The following is a 20045-nucleotide window of genomic DNA, read 5'->3' on the forward strand; positions in this document are numbered from 1 at the left end:
GCTCCGCTCCGCTCCGCCCCGTCCCGCCCCGCCCCGCCGGCAGGGAGGGCGCAGCCGGGGGCTACTTCGTTACTTTTAGCCACGCTTCGCGCCTTGCCTCCTGCCTTCCCCTCCGCGAGGTGACGCACGTAGCACTCGAGGCACACGGAGGAGAAATCCACGCTCCCCCAGCCTCCAGCACCGTACGGTAGAATGGTTTGGGTCGGGAGGCCGAGCAGGCAGCCACCGCAGCACCCCTTGGCTGCAGCCACTGAGCTAACAGCGCACCTGCGAGGTGGCGCCGCTCCCTGCTGTGATGTGCCCTGGTACCGGTACAGGCATGGTGATGCAGGGTCTCCTAAATCGAGTGCCACGGATCCACTCTGCACCCCCCTCTCCACACCCTCAGGTGTCCCCAGACCTCAAGGGACCTCAAACAAAACCGTTGTATCAGTGTAAAACATCCCTATTGCCTGTATTGGAGTGTAAGCAGAGAGAGCACCTAGGGCTGCAGGTGTAAGCGCTACCACAAGTGGACGAAAACGGAGTTCTCTCTCACTGCCCAACTGTATTTGCACCAGGGTCAGTGCCTGGGGGAAGGCACAGAGCTCAGCGCTGCTCTGACTGCTTGCAACAGCCTGATCCAGCTGGAAGCCTGCAGACACAGCTGGGATGTACAAACTGGCAGCGGGGGGTGAAATGGCACTGTCTTGCTGAGCTCCCATGGGCAATTTCACCTCTGTACTACTGTTGTGGGTTTGTTTTTTTTTGTTTTGTTTTGTGTTTTTAAATATCTTGTGCGTTTGGAGCATCGCATGCTCAGAGGTCTGATTTCTGTTCCAAAAGCATCTGCAGCACAGATGGTCCCCAAGCAAAGCACAGTGTTCTCTCATGGCCTCCTGAAGGCACAACCTTGCTCACCGTCACCACAGCCTCTGCTGAGGTTAAGAGAAATCACAAGGCAGAAGAGGCCAGGAGAAAAGCTGCTAGCCAAGGTCAAGGAGGCGAACAGAGCTGAAGCACGGAGTGCTGCAGGAGGTGTGGGTTTCATCCCGCTGATTAATGCCTGCCTCTGCTGACTCAGCTATTTCCAGGAGAGCCACCAGCAGCTGCTGCCAGCAGCACCCGGCTGTGTGAGAGCCCTCCACACGAGGTGTGAGCTGAGTGACTGACCTCACCCTGACCCCCTCTATCCATCCTCACTGCTGCTCAGCCAGGCAAATCTGTATAGTTGATACGAAATAAACGTTTCCCTATTGATGTCCTCACAGCAGTTTCCCACCTGGGAAATGGGAGAGACACAGACAGGGACCTGGGAGATCCCCATCAATGACTGCTCAGGGCCTCAGACCTCATTGGCTCTGCCATACTGCAACACACACTGGTGCTGGGCTTAGATTTTCCAAAACAAAACCAAACCCTACATTTTCACACTTGCGTGAATAATACTGCATCACACTGCAGCCCATTGCAAGCAGCCAAAGGAGGAAAAGTGTGTAAATTGCATCAGTGAAGGACTAGCAATGCTGATTCAGGAAAACCCCTGCCCCAGGGTGAGCCCACCCCAGCCCCAATGCTGGAATCCCTTCTTTGTTTCCCAGTAGTGGCTCTGGGGTGCAGACGATGCTATCCTCGAGCAGGTTGCAGCTTCCCATAGCAGACACAGGGGACACCCGATGAATGCCCAGCTGAGAGACAGCAAGGCCAGCGCAGCACAGGGCACACAGTCATGTCCTGGGCTGCAGCCTCCTGCAGAGCTGCGTGGGCTGCTGCAAGCTCATCCCCTAATGGGATTAGGGACAGTAAAACCAAACCAGCTTGTACTGAGCATCAGGCCACCGAGGTACTGGGACCTGCTCCGGGCATCTGGAGCAGAAAGGCCACCCCAGGATGGCAGTAATGCAAAGAAAAGGTAGGGAAGCAGAGCCAGTGTTTTGTGGGGAGAAGAGCAGCAGTTTGGAAATGGCAGTGCTTCAACCATAGAAACGCCTACAGAACCCACCCCGTCGGCACTGAGCCCCTGGCAGAGAGCAGAGCCCCTTCCCACCCGCAGCTTTGGGATGATGAGAGGTCATCGTGCACCAGGGCCAGAAATCTCGGGTGGGTGCTGGGCTGCCTCCTCCACGTGGAGCAGAACCCAGAACGGTGGTGCCCGCACCAGGAGGAGCCCGATTCAGACACACGCCGCTCCCTTCCTGCCCCGACTGTCACAAGAGAAGCGGGACGCGGCCAGGAGCGCGCACGCAGCACAGCCCGCAGCACAGCCCTGCTCGGGCCGGAAGGGACCCGCACGTGTCGCTCCGAGCTGCCCTCCCAGCCCCGGTAAGTGGATTGCAGCGCTCGGCCGGACGCTGCACCGGGCTGCGAGAGAGCAGAATTAACCCGAGCACAGCTCCTCTCGGCAAGGCTGCAAGGTCAGCGCCGCGCATCTCCACCCTCACTGCAACAGCCAAAAAAGTGAAAAAGGAGAAAAAAAAACCGCTCTTGCTGAATGCAACCTTCCCAGAGCCGCTTTGCCTGGGACTGAGCGGAGCACTGCGGCCGAACATTGCCCTCTTCCGACGCTCCTCAGTACCGCAGCTCAGCGGGACGCAGTCCCAGCACGGAGCCCTGACCCGCAGGCTGCCGCTGCCCTTCCAACCCCTCCCCAGGTGCCCAGGGAGAGCCTTCTGGGGGCTGACCCCCCCTCACACACACACCTGGGTCAGCTTTTGTGCGGGCTGTAACTGACCTCTCAGTCCTACATCGCAGCGTTATTTGGGACAGGGCGCTGCCTCAGGGGTCCTGCAGCACAGAAGAGGTGAGCACCATTGTACCTGAACCACATCGGGGGCAGTGCTGCCTTATCCCCTTAGCACACGCTCCGACCCAGCCCTCTGCCTTAGGCACTGGTAATGCCAGAGCTGAAGGGACTCCCAGTTCCTCCCAGCACACCTATACCTAATCTCAGTTCACACAGCTGCCTCCATGCCCCAACCCAGAGATGGCAGCTGGATTCAAGCAAGATCATAAGGCTGTACTGCTGCTCTTTGCACCAGGAGCTCAGCCTGCAGGGCTATAGTGAGGGGCAAGATGGTACCACACCTGGAAGGCAGCAGACAGGGTCTGGCTCAAGGTCCCCCTGGCCAGGTACAGCCTAGCTGGAGTCTTGCACTCCCTAATGCAGCCCAAAAGGTGCCTGAGCATCTGGGCTGTACTTAAATAGAGCTCCTGGGCCAGGTGTGTGGGCAGGTAATTAGTTCTTTCTGGAATTAGTAATAATTCCAGCCATTCCCCAGGTGGGGCTGGTAATTAGTGTCCTCTGAACTCTCACACTTGTAGTACTGCATCCTTCTGAGCAAACCTGGGGTTGCACAGATTCCTCCACCATCCTGATGCTGTCAGCCCCAGAAGCCAGCTGGGTTGGGTGTCCATGGGGCTGGGGGTCCCCAGCCAATGTGCTCTGCTGTGCCAGGAGCTTCCCCAGAGAACGATGGAGATGTGGAGATCATCTCTTCTACTCTAGGGACTATTGCACAGTGAAGGAGAAATAGCAGGAATGAAGAGAAAGGCAGAAGGGTGGAGGGGAGAAGCAGTAGTGAAGCAGCCAGGTGTTCCCATCACCCCATAGCCACATCACGATGTGGACAATACTGGGGGGCACTGGGGGCTGCCTGGCCGCTGCCCCACACAGACAGGCACGGCCTCCTGCTGCAGCAAGGAATGTCTGAGAGAAACCAATCCTTGCTGTGCGGAGCTGGAAACTGCTGGAGACGCTTTAATCCGCCTAATCCAAGGCTCTGGCCCAATTAATATTCTATAGGATCTCCTGGAGCTCTTGTTTTGTTCTGTTCTTGGCTCGAAGGGCTGCCCAAGAAATTGAAAACAGATTATTGGGAAGAAAACAGCTTCAATTTGTAGACAGCTGTCTCTACCAAAGCTGGCTTCGATTCCAGCCATTCCCCGGGCGTGATGCATGCCTGTCTAGAAGAAGTTTCTCCCCAGTGGCAGCAGAAGGGCTTTTCTTAGGAGAAAAGATGAAGCAAGCAAGCAAGATGAATGGGGGGCAAGCTGCGTCCCCGCGTGTCCCGGCTCCGAACCCGCCGGCACCGCGCCGCGTCCCCGGCCCGGCGCCGCCGCCAGGGGGAGGCAGAGGCCGCGCGGTGCGGGGTCATCGCTGCGATCTGAGGGGTGCCGGGTCGGGCTGCGGCCGTGCGGAGGTTGGGGCTGGGGGCTCCTCCAGAAGGTAGCACCGCTGGGGGGTTTAGGTCGGCGGGACGGGATCCTGTTCCTCCGCGAGTTCGGGGCTTGAGCAGACCGCAGAAGTATGGCCAGAGCCCTCTGTGAGACCCCAGGAAAGCATCTGCTGGGGGAAGGGTGCTTGGGGAAACTGCTTGGTGGGGGACAGCTGGCAAAACCACGTTGTGTCAGGTTAAAGTGTGGGTCTGCGGGAGAACTGGCTCTGTGACACAAAAGTGGCCCAGACTGTGACTCATAATAGCCCAGTGGTATTTTAAACACCGTATTGCTGACTCAGAGCTCTGGGAAGAACAACAAGGGCTGTCACTGCATGGCAATGCCAGCCTTTGCAGCATGGCAGTTTCAGGGTCTGCCATATGGTGATGTCTGCTTCTGCTGTATGGTGATGTTGACCTCTGCTTTATGGCAATGCCAACCTCTGCCAGAACAGTGCCAACAATGCTCCCACCCACTGCTCATCTGCCTCACGCCAACCCCAACGGCATTTGGGAACGGAGTGAGGAGGGCAGAGGAATGCACACAGGGCTGACACAGTCCTTCATCCCCCGCTCCCGGCTGCGGTGCATTCCAGGCAGCCCTCCTACAACACCACACTTTCTTCACCACAGTCCATCCCTGCACATGCTCACTTATCCTCTGCCAGGCCTCTCCCAAGGCACCTGGAGCAGCACCTGCCATAAATCAGGCAGAGCTCCCGCCAGGACACGCACACCTCGCTCTGCCATGCTGAAAAATGAGCACACAGCTTCTCATCTCAGCACCTGCAGCAGCAGGAGCCTGCTCCCATGGCGGTTCCTTGAGCTCAGGGTGTCCCAGCGCAGCCCAAGCGAGCTCAGACCCATTGGGCTGTGTGCATTTGGTGGTGCTGAACGTGGCCGCCTGCTTTGGCTTTGCATGCTGCTGAGATTGTCTCTGCTGGGTTTATTTTCACACAGCTCTTCAGAACGCAGAAAGTGAGAGCTCAAAGCAAACAGGAAAAAGGCAGGTTCTCTGGGCGGCTATTTTTAACCACTGCAAACAGCATCAGTGTCATTATATTTAGAAAAAAAATGCAGAGCGTTTCCTGCCTCCCCTCTCAATACCTTCAGCTATTTCCTTGCAGATGTTGCCAGGAGCAGCACGCAGACGGGCCGTGCTCCGGGATGGGAGGGCTGTAGCTGGGGAATGCGGCTCAGAGCAGGTGCCCCTGGCTCTTGAGGATGAGCGGGCAGTGAGGGCTTGGCCACGTCCAAGTGCCACCTCAAAGGTGCCCCAAGGGTGAGCACGATGACAACGCAGCATCACTGTCACCTCCTCCTGCCACGGGATGGGGACTGCAGGTGACACCAGGAGGTCTCAGCTCTGGGTGGGCGCAGGCAGGTGGCTCAGGACCTGCACTTGCCGCTCAGAGAGCTTCCCCTTGGCTTTGGCTGTGCTGGGCTCCTCGCCTTGCGCTCAAGGGCTGCGGTCGGTGAAGCGTTTGTGTTTCATTCCCAGCATTTGTGTTTCACTCTGGGTGGCAGCAGCGTGGCAGACCGCAGCTCAGCAGGGCCACGTGCAGCATCGCTGGGAAACAGGCTCTCCTAACCTCAACCACACTGTGCTGGTTGTGCTTTGCAGCAAAACCCCAGCACGGGGAGAACGGGATTTCTCCATGTGGATAGGGAAGCTCTGTGCCCAAGGGAGGTGACAGAGAAACTGTTGGAAATGTGGTACAGATGGCACAAACTGCAGCCAAAATCAGCTTAAACAGCCTGCAGCCAGGTGGTGGGTGATGGCAAGAGTACACAACACTGCTCTCAGTGGTATCCGTGGGAGATGTCCCACTCTGGGCTCAGCAAAAGCAGCTGTGTGCCCCTGCTGTGTTGGACTGTGCTCCTTTTTGGGCTCTGGCTCCCAACAACTGCCATCTGAGATGCTTCTGTGGGGCTCTGGTTGCTTGAAACAGAAGCAGAAGCCCTGGCCAGAAGCAGGCTGCACAGAGCTGTGGGTCTGGCTGCTGTCACCGACCCTGCATGACGCATGCAGACCCAGCGGCCAAACGCTCCCTTTCTGCACACCCCTCCCCGAAGACCCTCTCACCCAGTGCACCGTGCCCAGCTGTGCTGGGTGCCCACCCAAACCCCATCCTACAGGGGCTGCCATGGCTCTCCTGCTGTGATCAGAGCATGTGTTCCATCCAGCCCAGCTGCTGCATGTTCTTAATGAACACTGAGAACCCGTGTGGGATGACCTCCTCTCCTACCTTGCAGGAGATGCTCGCTGGGGGCTGTGGGTTTGCAGCTTCCCCATCGGGTCCCTGCCCCACAGGCAGCCTGACAGCAGCAGCCCAGAGCCAAACATCTTTTACAAATCACGGCGCATAGCTCGCATTCTCGGCTGGTTTATGAGTGTTTCATCTCCTCGTATTGATCAGGGCTGGAGCCGAAGTAATTACGTTCATCAGAAATAATTTCCCCTGATTTTGAGTCATATTTGAGCGGGTGCCCACCTCCCCCGCTCACCCCTTTCAGCACTGCAGCTCTCTGCTCCCTGGTACATACTTTCCGGGCGACATCGCTGCTTTCATAACCATGGTGAGACCTGGAGGCTTGTTTTTCTCAGCTGGATCCCACACATACACTAAAGGTTTCAGCTGTGCCGTTATGGACTTGGCTGGGGATGTGGTCAGGAGGAGCTGGTTGATGGGAAGTGCATGCCTGGGAAGTCCAGCACTGGGAAGGGAGCTGGGACCCTCTGCAGCAAGACAAGGACTGGAGAACAAAGCTGATTTCAGCCTTAAACCACAAGAAAAACAGGGATAGACAAAAAGAATGAGCAACGTGATCAGGAAACACGAGTTAGCCCCATGGAAAATACCGAGGGTCTGGACCCATGAGGTCAGGGTCTGGGTTTATGTCTTGTCTGGGAGACAAAACTTCCACTGAGATTGTAAAAGAAGCTCATGTTTGGAGATGCTTTATACCAAAAATAATCTCTCCGAGGCTCACAACACTCGATACGTGATGATTCCTGACACTATTTTCCAAATAATAATGGGAAGATTCATCTGCCTGAGGCTTCCAGGCTTCATCTTACAAAATTCTTACTCTTTGGGTTATCTGAATGTTTAACTTATGGGGACAGATGGCTCTCATCTGGGCTTCAGCAGGGAGTCACTCTGAATTGCTGCCCAGGTTTTGCGATACCCATTAAGAAGCAGCGCTGGCCCTTCACAACGCAGCTGGATGTTGTAGTGATAAGCCCCTCAAGTCTGAATTATGACATTCTCCTTGATTTTGGCTAACAGAGCCCTTTCTCAGTCGCCACAGCCCATCGACTCCCCAGTGCAACCTCAGCTCCTTCTTCTCTGCAGGCACAGGGGCTGTGAGTGGGACGGCCACCACCACAGAGCCCCACTCGTGGGGGTCCCCTGCGCTCAGCCCCGGCCCCCCATGGCAGCCCACAGGGGTCAGCGGTCCCAGCTGGAGCCGAGGGTTGCTGGTGCCGCTGCCTGACTGTCAGGAGCTGGACGGCAGCCCGGAATTCTTTTCTCACAAGTCACTTGGATGGCCACCAGATGGTAAATACTTTTCGTCTCTCCTCGCCTGGGCTTGGGGTGGATGTAGTGATCTCAAGGTAGAGGACTGCATGGATGCCCCTCGCCGTGGCTGGTGGTCCCCCAGGGGATGGAAGTGGCCACAGAGGGATGGAAACAGCCATAAGCAGCCCTTTTAACTTCAGGGCTCCTGGCTGTCCTGAGCTGTCAGTAAGGAAAGGAAGAGGCTTAAGCAAAGGGAAGGGATGGAGGGAGAGCAAGGTGTGCAGCCATTGCAGAGGGATGTGAGTACAGATGAATGGAGCAAAAAATTAGAGATTGGCGGTGCTGCTCACCATGGTGTGTTCAATGGCACAGCATGGAGAAACACGGCTGTCTAAAGAAGTCAATTTGCTGAGTGGGTGCCTTCATTTCTATAGAAACAGTAGAGCTTCCCAGGAGATGTATTTAGATCCTTGCATCAACTGACCACAAAAAAGAAACAAAAAACCTGACAGTAATGCCATGGGAACCGCAGAGCACAACTTGGGGGATGAATCCCCAGCCATGAAATGACACGTGTGGTGCAAAACACAGATGGGGTACGTGCTCCAGAGGAGAAGGGTTGTAACAGTGTCTACACGATGAGCTGCTCAAGTACTGCTCCGTGCTCCTGCAGAAGGCAGAACCTGCGTGATGTGGTGAGTCCAAATCCACACCATGTGCATCCAACCCCATGTGCTGTCCCACTGGGGGCTGCACATCACTTTCCTGCTCTTGCTGTGCCATAGGAGCCAAGGAAAGAAGAGCCCTTTCAGCACCTGTAGAGCTTGCCTGGCCATTCCTGCACGCTGTGAATCCCACACAGCAGAGGGGCAGCACTCTGCCCTCAGCTTTGGGATTCCATGCAGTGTGGGTGACATATCCCTCTCCCAAAGCCATGCCCTGGGGCAGAGTTAAATATGGGGCTGGGTTCCCAGCCCTGCTCAGGCTTGGCAATGTCCCAGGCTGGATGTCAGGGGAACATGTCAGGCCATCCCTGCCCGTTCACAGCCCAGCAGAGAGGTGCTGGCACTGTCTGACAGCCCAGGCTCGGCAGCCCCCTCTGCCATGTCCGTGCCATTGGGGACGTGTCCCTTGTCCCTTCCCCTCTCTTGCTCTCCCAGCAGACAGCATGCTCTCACCTTGAGGGGAGTGGAAATGTCAGCTGGAATGTGGGCTGGAAAAAAAAGAAAGCAAATCTTGAGGCTCGTCCAAACCTACTCCTGTTTATATTGGAGCCTGGGAGTGACATCAGAGCGAGGAGAGTATAAACACCAGCAGGACCCACTCAGGGCTTTAAAGCCTGCAAACATGAGGCTCCGGCTGGAGAAGCAGCTCCTCATCCTCTCCCTGCTCTGCATCCTCTCCAAGGTAAGGAGTCGGGCGTGGGATGTCCTCAGGATCACTCAGGGCAGCACCAGGATTCCCAGTATGGGACTGTAGGGAGAATGCAGTGCTGCTGTAGCCCTGAAAGCTGGCAGGCAGCTGTATGTCTGCAGAGCTCGGCCTGGGAGAGAATTCCAATGAAGCAGCATAGTCTTAACTCTCATGGACCAAATGCCTCTGTGCTGCAGCAATGTGCTCTGTTTGCTCACCTGCCCCTGCAGCCATCCTGCAGCTCCTGCAGGCTCCGTGCAGTGAGCACCAGCCCCAGGGCTACTCAGCTCTCCACCATTCCAGGACGCTCATGCAAACCATCAAATAGATTGGGATTGTTCCAGGGGTTTGATTTTTTTTGTCTCTTGGATTCTGCATGACACAGCTCCCTGTGCAGAGTTTTGAAAAATGTTGGGGTATGTCAGTTCCAAATTCTTGTAATTGGTGCTTGAATCCCAAGCCAGACTGCAAGCAGGGACATCAGAACAGCCTCGTGCCTGTTTGACTGCTTTCCTGGGCACTTAAGATCTCCAACAGGAGCCACATTGCCATCTAATGACAAGTTAATTGCAGGGAGCATGGGGAAACGGATTAATAGCCATCTAATAGATTGTTGGATGGGCAAATCCTTCTAAAACATCAGTCTGTAATAGAAACCTGAAAGATGAAAAATGCACTTGGCTCCTGGGTGAGTTATGACTGATGAGCAGCTCCTGGCCAGGAGACCTCAGTGAGCTCTGGAGAGCCACCAGCTGTCCTCTGCCCCCAGTCCAAACATGGCAAACACCACCAGTGCCCTGGTCTCTAATGGTCCCCCTGCCTTCTGCAACAGCAGCAGTGCTGCTCATTGAGAGGACCAGAACAAGGCAGAGACTGCCCAGCCCATTTTGGATAGATTTCACCTCTCACATCCTGGCAGGGTTGCACGCATACCCGCATTGTGCAGGGCAGCACAGGCAAACTGCAGATCCAAAACGTTTGGCTTCCAATCCAACATGCAGCAGCCCCAGCAGCCGCCCTTGTCAGATGTGCCAGGGTAATGGTGTGTGCAGAACAGCCACAGACACACTGCTGCCCACCTGGGGGAACTCCTGCAGGCACAGGGCAGGCACACTGCCTTGGGGTACGGGTTGGCAGGGGCTGCTGCAGGCAGGGTAGGGGAGGAGGCAGCCGCAGCACAGAGAACAGCAGTGAGCCTCATCAGGCTTCAGTTCTCCCCTGCAAATGTGTTGTCCCATTTCTTGGCACAAATGAGATGTGCTCACAGCGAGGGGCTGGGGAGGAGCAATGCCCTCACCATGTGTACGTAGGTCCTGGGAAGCTGCATCCCCAACTGTGCACCAACTGACATGGGGGCTGCAAACACCACCTGATGAGCCTCAGTGTGTGGATGCTCACTTCCCAGCCCTACCTCCTCCTGCACTCGCAGCAGTGGTGCATGTCAGCCCCCATCTTGCTGACAGGGTATTCCTGATTCTCCTGGTTTCCATGGGAGCCCATCGTGCTGTGCAGTCACTCCCTAAGAAGACGGCAGCTTTCCCAGCAGCACTGCCGTATCCCCATGGATGGGCAGAGCCAACATCTTTCTCCACCCAACCAAGGATGACTTCCAGAGGCCATCCCAGTGCAACCAAAGCCATCAGCTGTGTCAAACCCGCGATGCTTTGTACCCCCAGGTGTGCTGCCAGCTGTGCCGACGGCCGTGCTACTGCTCCCAGGTGCTGCCCCGCTGCCCACGTGGGTCCCCCCTGGTCCTGGATGGCTGTGGCTGCTGCAGGATCTGCGCTCGGCGCCTGGGAGAGCCCTGCGACTTCCTGCATGTCTGCGACCGCAGCCAGGGGCTCATCTGTGACTACAGCTCGGGGACAGGAGGCACCTGCAACTGTGAGCACCACAGCTGGATGTGGCTCTGAGAGCTGCTCTGCCGAGGAAGATGCACACAGATGGCTGCAGGGCTGAGTTGCTGCTCCTGCCAATTCTAATGCCAGTCGCTGGCCGGGTTTTTGGGGGTGGTTTGAGTGGGATGGGCATAGGGGCTAGAGGGGATAGAGGGGATAGAGAGCTGCAGGGAAATAACAGAGGGATATTTTCAAGTCTGAAAGCCCTGAGAGCTATGGACAGGGTTGGAGAGAGAGCAGTGGGTTTGTCACCACCTCATGATGTAGGAGGTAGGGAGGGGGAGGTTGGGCGACACATCACCTCATGCCTCCCTATGCCCTTGTGACCATCCAGTTCCCCCTCCTCCTGGCAGCCCCCAGTCACCACCAGCTATCCCCTCTGCCACCCCCACTCTCTGTCCCCTTGCCCCGGTGGCTCCCCACTGTCGTTGCAGTCGAAGACGACGAGGAGGGCTGTGAGGTGAATGGGCGGCTGTACCGTGACGGGGAGGTGTTCCAGCCCAGCTGCAAGCTGCAGTGCCGCTGCCTGGACGGGGGCTTCACCTGCGTCCCGCTCTGCCAGGAGGACGTCCGCCTGCCCACCCCAGACTGCCCCTACCCACGGCGTGTGGACATCCCAGGGAAGTGCTGCCCTGAGTGGGTCTGCGAGGCCGGAGAGCGGCAGAGCACTGGGGCAGGTAGGAGCTGGGACGAGGTGGTGAGCCCCAACAGGGGACCCCTCACTGCCCCTCTTTCCGTGTCACAGGGCAGGTAAGGCGGTACTGGGCTCCAATCCCACTTCCCCTCCTCTGTTTCCATCCAGCCCCCGCAGTGCCGTACCTCTGCCAGCCGTGGGGCACGGAATGGAGCGTCTGCTCGGCCACCTGCGGCGTGGGCTTCTCCACCCGCATCTCCAACCAGAACCGCTACTGCCGCCTGGAGACACAGCGGCGGCTCTGCGTGCTCAGGCCCTGCCCGGCTCTGCCGGCGGCACCCCCTGTGGTAAGCGATGGTGATGCCGACACCTCCAGGCAGCAGCTTGGAGAGGGAATGGGACATCCCAGCCAACAGCCCGTGCACGCCCCGTCAGCCCCCCAGCCGTGAGTCCTCCAGCATCCACTGTTCCCACATCGCTCCACTTTGCTTTTCCAGAGGGGATGAGGAGGGTGTTTGCAGCTGCGCCCACCCTGGTTGTGTCCCGCAGCCAATGTTCCGGGACTGAGGCTGGCACACATCCGTGACACGGTGGTTTTGGAGGAGATGGAAGACACGTCCCTCGGGAATCTGGGGGAGAACCGATGGACTTCAGCTGCAGAAGAGGGTGGAAATAGAGAACAAGATCCCTACAACACGCCTGTATACTCTACTGCCCCGGGTTGGGTTGCTGGGCAGCAGCACCCTGTTGTATGAGATGGGGAAATCCTGCCAAGCACAAACCCACCTGAGAAAAAGGGACGTGGTCCTTTCCCGGATCGGAGAGGCTTTTGGAAAGGGCTGAGTGACGCTGCTGTGCCCAGCACCGCACACACAGCTCTGCTCTGCAGAATTAGACCACTATTGGGATGCCCCTTGCCCCCCACGCTGGGGATGGGGCTCGCTGCCCCACCACACCCGGACACCGGCAGAGGTGTTTTCCTGGCGGCAGCTCCCATTTACCTTCCTCACATCCCTCCAGGACAAACAGCTCCCTGCTCCGCCTGGCCGCCTGCTCTTCAAAGCCCGGCGGTTTGGCAGGGCTCTGGCAGGCGAGCAGCTCAGACGGAGGAGGCACCAGACATACTGCCCCTCATCCAAGCGCATACCCCAAAAACTAAGGCCAGCAGAAAGGCAGGAGACGGGAAAACAAACAGCAGCGATGAGCCCAACGGGCTGGGGCTGCTCCAGCGTGCGGAGCTGCACAGGAGAGCCGAGCGGCAGTGAACCCTTAAGGGCCGCTCAGAAACGAAACCCAAATGCCCTCTAACGGCCTCGCAGCGATGTGCAGAGCAGGGCGAGAAGGGCGGCGAGCAGAGCAGGCGAGACCGCGCATCTTGGCTTTGCACCCCTGCAATCAAAGCATTGTGAACGTGATTGCAGCACGGCCAGCAGCAGAGCCCAGCAGCTCCTGCAAGTGCCGGAAATAAATCAGTGTTGAAGGGTGTTGTCACCTCTTCGGGGGAAAAAATAAAGGAGAAAAAAGAAAAAAAGAAAAAAAGAAAAAAGAGCCTTGCTGCTCATGCACGCTGTTTACAACGAGAATTATTTACTGACATCAACCATTCACTTAGTGGGATGGAGGGGATGCAGGAGCCCCCAGCAGGCAGCACGCAGCACGAGGGACTCGACACCATTGGTTTTCTGCCTCTGCAGTGGCTGTGCCAAAAACAGCAGTGGTGTGAAGCTCACAGAGACTTTAAAACCCACAATGTTCCTCTGCTGACATGGGTAAGGCACAACCACTGTACCAAACATCCTGGGTTCAAGGCAGTTCGGTTTTCTGTGTGCTGAGATGCGGCCCCCTGTGCTGGCTCAGCCCATCCCAGCCACCCCACGCTGCTGGTGAAATCCTAAAGGTCACTTTTCCAGCAGCAACCTGCAATCTGTATCTCAGACACAAATGACTCAATGCACCTCTTGGGCTTTTTTTGTTGTTTTTTTTTTTTTTTTGTGAGGGAGAGGGAGGGAAAGGGGGAAAGCTGTGATTCACTCAGCAGAAAACACCTAAATAATGAATTAACGACTCCAAACAAATCAGAATTACTTTTCCCTAAAGAACAGAGGGAAACTGACCCTCACGATTCAGGTGCTCCCTTTAAGCTGTGCTACCTGGGCAATAAGTGCTTCCTGCAGCCCCAGCACCTGGCTCTGTGGGTGCTGGGAGGTGTCAGATAAGCGCTGCACACCCACAGACGGTTACAGGAAGCCCTGTAGCTCAGAGCCACATCCGCACCCACAGCGGCACAAGAGTGGCAGAGCACGGTTTGTTTCTCGGCAAGCACGTGTAACAGTCGACATCTGAAACAAAACACACTTATTTTGCTGCTGTTGAACAGAATCTCTATTGCTTTTGGAGCCAACTCGTCCGCAATAAGCAGGCACTCCTGTGGCTCGGGCTCCTCTACGGCAGCACAGGAGGGCAGGGCCGTACCCCTGCCATGGAAAACCGCATTCCTTCTGCCCGTTGGTCTGTTTGCTCTGGTGCCCGGAGATAACGCTATTTCTGGCGTTGTTGGCGCTGCAGCAGCTGCTCAGCAGTGAAGGTGGGTGATGGAATTCTTCGGGTTTGGTTTTAACTCTCGCATAAGCTCCGCCAGCTCCGCGCGCCCGCCGCGTCACACCCCAGCGCCTGCGGGCAGGAGGGGGAAGGCACAGCGCCTCTTGCGTTCCCTCCTCTTAAAAGCGCTCAAGGGAGAGGAGAAGAGATTTTTCTCTATTTGTGGAAGGGATATCGAGCGGGCAGCAGCGGGATGTTGTTGCTGCGCGCTACCCTGGAGATGCACCGGAGCCAGGCAGCGTCGCACGTCCGCGGTGCTGGCACCGCCCCTGGCACGCGATGCGCTGGACCGGGGCCACCCGCACTTTGCAGGCGGATCTCCGCTCTGCCCTCGCTCCTAACGCCGGCCGTCTGTGGGCCGTGCGGTCCGAGCACGGAGCTGCAGGTCGGAGTTGGATGCGGGGTGCAAGAGTGGCGTTCCCTGGGGGCGCGACGCAGCGAGCAGAGCGGCAGCGATCTGTGAGCTCTCCGCCCCCCCGCGGAGCAGAGCCGTCCCAGGCATGCCTTCCTCCCGCCCCTCCCAGCACCACCAGAAATAGCTCGAGCCTTGGTGCCCGGCTCGCAGTACCTCCAGCGGGCTGGCAGCTCCTCTAGGAGCCCCACGCTCCGTGTCCCTGGCGCTGGGTCCTGACCCCACGAGCACCTCCCCGAGCGCCGCGCCGCCTGCTCATCTCCTCCAGCGCCCGATGGCCAACAGCACTCCGCTCTGGGACAACAGCAGCCGGGCTCTGTGCCCCGTGGATGCCGCCTTTGCGCAGCGCTTCCTGCCCGGCGTGTACCTGGTGGTGACCCCGCTGGGGCTGCTGGGGAACGTGCTGGGGCTGTGCTATCTGCACTCCGGCCCCCGCAGCCCGCTCAGCCGGCTGGTGGGCCACCTGGGCCTGGCCGACCTGCTGTACATCTGCACGCTGCCCTTCCTCATCAGCTACTACCTGCGCGGCCGCACCTGGGCCTTCGGGAGGGGCTGGTGCCGCCTCACCCGCGGGCTCTTCCACCTCAACCTCTACGCCAGCATCGGTTTCCTCACCTGCATCAGCGTGCACCGCTACCTGGGCATCGTGCACCCACTGCGGGCGCGGGGCCGCTGCCAGGCTGCCGTGTCTCCAGGCCGGCTCAGTGCGGCCGTGTGGCTGTGGGTCATGGTGCAGGTGGGCCCTGACTTCGCCTTCAGCAAGATGGACCCCATGGGGATGCGGTGCCACGACACGACGGGGGATGAAAGCCTGGGTGCCTACGTGCCCTACACTGCCGCCATCACCGTGACGGGGTTCGTCATCCCCTTCCTCATCATCGTCGGGTGCTACTGCCACGTGGTGGTGGTGCTCTGCAGGAGTGACACGGTGGAGCCCGGCCTCAGGAGGAGCAGCATCAGGCTGGTGGTGCTCGTCATGGTCCTCTTCTCCGTCTGCTTCCTGCCCTACCACATCTTCAGGAACCTCAACTTGCTGTCCCGAGCCTGGCAGCGGCAGGGGTCCTGCACACAGGCCATGAAGAACATCTACATCTCCTACCAGGTGACCAGGGGCCTGGCCAGCTTCAATAGCGCACTCAACCCTTTGCTCTACATCATGACCAGCAAAGACTGCATGTCACGCATGAGGAATATCCACCAAAGGGCCAAGGAGACCCTGGGATCCATCTTCACATGGGAATCCTCTAAGCGAGCCCACAAGATGAGGAGCAGCATCGTCTTTGAGGAGCAGGAGGCTTCTGAGCAGCTCTGATCAGTGCAGCACCTCCCCGACACCTGTGTACATCAGCTTCAGCTTTCCCCCACCTGAAGCACGCTTTGTGGTGAGATGAGACTGCAGTCCTCGGCTCCAGCATGGTGCCTGGGACAGAGGGGATTGAGGGCAGCAGGGAGTAGGCTGGGCTCGGGCTTTAGAACAGAGTAACCAGCCCAAAGTGAGGCAGAGAGCTGCTGCATTGCAGGATGGAGGGAGAGGGGGAGAGGTGGAGAGGGGGAGTTCTGCAGGGGGAAGTGCTGTAGAAATGGAAACATTCACTAACATACCTTGATTGAAACATGACTAAACTGTGCCAGCAGCGGTGGTGGTTGTTTCTGGAAGCAGATCTGCTTTGGGATCTGGCTTATCTTCTGCAGCCCGCCTCCTTCACAGCAGAAAAATGTACTTTACAATGATTCACTCTCTTGCGGAAGAGTGTATAACAAGCAAACGGGCATATTAAAGTTTCTCAGGGCTTTTTTTTTTATTACTTTGCAATGCAAAAGACCGCAGTGGCCTGAACCACTTGGTCAGCAGGCAATACTCCACAGAGCTCTGAGACACTTGGGTGGGGGCTGCAGCTCTCCGGCATTCGGCCTCACAATGGTATGAACATGAGCTATTGTCTCTTGTAAATCTGATGTGCAAATGTCACCTGCAGAGAGGCAGCACTGGCTGAAGTTGTGCAGAGGTACAGTGAGCTGCCAGGGCAGGACGTGCATCAACTTCCTTGGATGTGGGGGCATTTTTGTTGCAGGGGAACAGCAGCTCCTGAGCAGCACTCTGCTTTTTGCTTTCGGTTCTCCCCAGCACGAGCAGCTGCAACGCATGACTGCAGCAGTGAAACTTGAAGCAGCAGATTTCAGAAGGGGCACATGAGTTAGAACTGCCCCCTACCTGGAGAGCACAGCCCCACGCAGGACTGAAATCAGAGCAAAGCCTGAACCAGTACCAGCCAGCTGCTGCTTACATGGCCCCACCTCACTGCTCCACAGAGGACACAGTGGCGATCACATGGGGCTAATGCATCTGAGGTGCAAATAAACACTTGACATGTTCACTTGTGCCCCTCTGGCTTCTTCTAAAGCTTAGCGGCAGCACAGAGCCAGCTGGCCTGGGGGATGGAGCTGGGGCACACACCAGCTCTGCTCCCCCCCATGCGCCCAGCTCTCATCCGCTGCCCCCCCCATCATTAAGGGTGAATTAAAGAGCATCCCACAAACCAGCCCTGAGCCCAGGATCTGTAGCATCTCGTGGTTCCATATCCCACGTCAGTCAATCCAGCAGAAGCCATTGGGATCTGTACTCTGTAACAATGGCTCCAGGGCTTGATGGCATCTTATGCTTCACAGCCCTCCTGATCCTCAGGCAGCACCACTCTCCATCCAAGCTGAAAAGAAGAAAGAAGAAAAAGCTCCCCCCCCAACGCAGCCAAGTTCCCTTCCTTAATTAGCTGCGTGTGTAATTAAGGACAACCACTGGCACATGAGCCTGCCTGGCTCTCACAGCTGTGTAATGGAGCAGCAAAGCAGCCCCCTCCTGCTGCTTTTGCTCCAGGCTCCTCCCTGTGCAAAGAGCAGCTGCTGCCCCACAGGTGACAAATGTGACAGACAGAGATGTACAGATGTACGACCATTTCACTTCCTTCTAGAATGCAAAACTGTTCTGCTTGGCATCCAAAATGCTACACAAGAACATACTGCTGTCAACAGCAGCTAAACCAGAGGCCCCCAGCAGAGCAAGGACTGCAGGGCAGGGGGCTTTGGGAGCATCTCCTGTGGTGTGGTGGGAGCTGCAAGAAGGGCTGAGTCCTGCAGGTCACTAATGAAAGGTCACAGCATCCCCGAATGCAGCATTTATTTCTGCAGCAGAGCAGTTTCACTGTCCCAGTACATCTGGGTATAGGGAGAGCAGACCTGACAGCTCATCTGATTTACCAAGGACATGGGCTGAGCTGGGGAAGCAAAGGTAATGCAGTTAACTCTGGGCGATCCGGACAAAAATGGTCAATATGTGTGGGATCGGGTGCTGCCAGTGAATGTTTCTTTAAAATGAAATTCAGAGTCTTTGTGCAGAGTGCTTTGGCATCTGGGAGACCAACAGTTTATTAAGGAGAGTACCCGTATAAATAGAACAACATTCAGCGTGGCTGCATGAGGCTGTTGGTCTCATATTATTCCTCTGTGTGTGTGGTTATAAATAGGGACCTCCATGGGGCAGGAGGTGCCCGTGGTAACCCAGAGCTTCACCTGCACAGCTCTGTACCTCAGCCCCTGCCCAGAGACACTCAAACGGAGCATATTGAAGCGAGCCTCCTTGTCCCACTGCAGCCCCAGGCTGACCTTCCTGCTCCAAGCAGGCGCTTTGCCCAGCTCCCCAAAGCCCAGCGTTCATTTCATTCCCATCACTGACTCAGAAATCCGCAGAGCAGCTGTGGCCACGGTGCTGCTGTGTGCTCTGCCCCGGGGACGTGGCTCAGCCACTGCACGTTGGCCGAGAGCCACGGGGGCATCTCTGTGTGCCCCTATGGGAGCAGCCATCTCTGTGTGCCCCTGTGGGAGCAGCCATCTCTGTGTGCCCTTATGGGAGCAGCCATCTCTGTGTGCCCTTATGGGAGCAGCCATCCCATCGTCCCCATTCATCACCCTGAGAGAAGCAGCTGGGGAACTTCAGTGCACAAACGATTTGGTAAAAAGTCGCGACTTCGAGGTGGAGAACAAAACGTGTCTGCAGTGCAGTGCTCTCACTGCACCACAAAGCAAATAGTTTCGGTTTGGTTTATTTGTTCCCCACTGAGAAATCACTCCTGGTCCTGCAGCCCCCGGCTCCACAACCCAACCGCAGCACTGGGTGGGAGCAATGAGAGCAGCAGGACGGCAGCATTCCCCTTCCCAGCCCCACCGCAGGATGAGGGCGAAGCTGTCATCCAGGCATCCTCAGGAAAATCCTTGCATATTTGCAGTGCATTCCCAGAACATCTGCCCCTCCCCTGTCTGCAGCAGAGAACTCATTTATAGCACTGCCCACCGTGGGAGCGGAGCAGGTCCTGCTCTGCACTCAGCCAAGCACTGCTTTGTGTGCTGATCTCAGTGCCACCACCCTCAGCCCTGACTGTGCTGGAATGCCCACATCCCAACTGGTTGTCTGCTCTGCTTCTCAGCAAACAATCCCAGCAGTGATTAAGTAGGGACATTATTGTTTTAGCTTGTTTTTGTGATTAAAGCCAAGGTGCTCCAGACAAATAAATGCACAGATGAAAGCGGCCGAGATCAAAGCAGCACCTCTCCCAGCTGGGTGCGGGCCAGGCGCTTTATGGCAGGTGCTGTGTGCCTGGCTGGCACTCAACTGACAGCTTTCCAAGCACATAAAAACTTAATAGGCTGAAAATAGAGTTTGTGGTCACAGACTGACAGCAGCAGCGCTGGCAGCTTGGGTCCGCTCCACGCATGAGCTCCAGGGGAGCAGGGCTGGGGAACTCAGGCAGGGCATCAGGCAGGATCCACAGTGGAATGCAGGTGCCTGGGCTCCCAGATTGCAGGGGTAGGAGGGAGGCAGCAGAATGCCCCAGAGCCCAGGGAAAGCCACGCAGCCGACTCTGTTTGCAGCCCCCAGGATGCGAACACCCCAAGCACCAGAGCTCCTGCTTAATGCACAGAGCTCTGCTGTCCCTCTGCCTCCCCGTGCAATAAAAAGAAGACATGTCATCTCATAATGCAATTTCTTGCTGGAAATCAATGCTCAAGTGCGTTATGTTGACTTCTCCCATCCTGCAGCTCCCATGTGCCCTTGTTCAAGTGCAATGAGAGCAGCAAGAAGACAAAGGCCAAGTTGCGCAGTGTGGGGCTTCTCTCTGGGCAGGAGGGATGCGTGTGCGGTGTGACAGCTCTGGTGCACTTGCTGTGTGGGGGTAAGGAAATGTATGAGCGTGGGGCCGCTGCGCAGCATTGCCTTCATTCTAATGCCTGTGACAGCACGCAAACACACTGCTGTGTGCACTGCCTGTGCAGCCCTGCGTTGGTTAGCACTGTGTCACCAGGCGGGTTTGGTACAGAACT

The 20045-nt window shown here is 57.0% G+C and overlaps 2 protein-coding genes across 2 annotated transcripts; both read left to right on the forward strand.

Moving 5' to 3' along the window:
- The first annotated feature begins 9057 nt into the window (after window positions 1-9057).
- On the forward strand, window positions 9058-13468 carry CCN5 (cellular communication network factor 5). Its single transcript, XM_042832477.1, has 5 exons — window positions 9058-9127; window positions 10810-11017; window positions 11466-11708; window positions 11834-12012; window positions 12163-13468. The coding sequence occupies exons 1-5, from the start codon at window positions 9068-9070 to the stop codon at window positions 12169-12171; spliced, it is 699 nt and encodes a 232-aa protein (XP_042688411.1). The 5' UTR covers window positions 9058-9067; the 3' UTR covers window positions 12172-13468.
- A 471-nt stretch (window positions 13469-13939) lies between these two features.
- Window positions 13940-20031, forward strand: LOC122167711 (P2Y purinoceptor 1-like). Its single transcript, XM_042832476.1, is given in 5 exon segments — window positions 13940-14592; window positions 14595-14734; window positions 14736-14887; window positions 14889-16057; window positions 16801-20031. Coding segments are annotated over 4 exon segments (1527 nt in total). The 5' UTR covers window positions 13940-14456; the 3' UTR covers window positions 15988-16057; window positions 16801-20031.
- The last annotated feature ends 14 nt before the right edge of the window (window positions 20032-20045 follow it).

The sequence above is a fragment of the Centrocercus urophasianus genome, unplaced genomic scaffold (assembly GCF_019232065.1).
Source record: "Centrocercus urophasianus isolate 14NV4802_14NV808 unplaced genomic scaffold, USGS_Curo_1.0 seq_38, whole genome shotgun sequence".
NCBI classification, from domain to species: domain Eukaryota; kingdom Metazoa; phylum Chordata; class Aves; order Galliformes; family Phasianidae; genus Centrocercus; species Centrocercus urophasianus.

Excerpts from the sequence above, each read along its gene's own strand:
- CCN5 (XM_042832477.1), top strand. The coding sequence starts at position 9,068 with ATGAGGCTCCGGCTGGAGAAGCAGCTCCTCATCCTCTCCCTGCTCTGC. Across the intron at positions 9,128-10,809 it reads TGCTCTGCATCCTCTCCAAG|GTGTGCTGCCAGCTGTGCCG; the intron begins GTAAGGAGTCGG and ends TTGTACCCCCAG. Across the intron at positions 11,709-11,833 it reads GCGGCAGAGCACTGGGGCAG|CCCCCGCAGTGCCGTACCTC; the intron begins GTAGGAGCTGGG and ends GTTTCCATCCAG.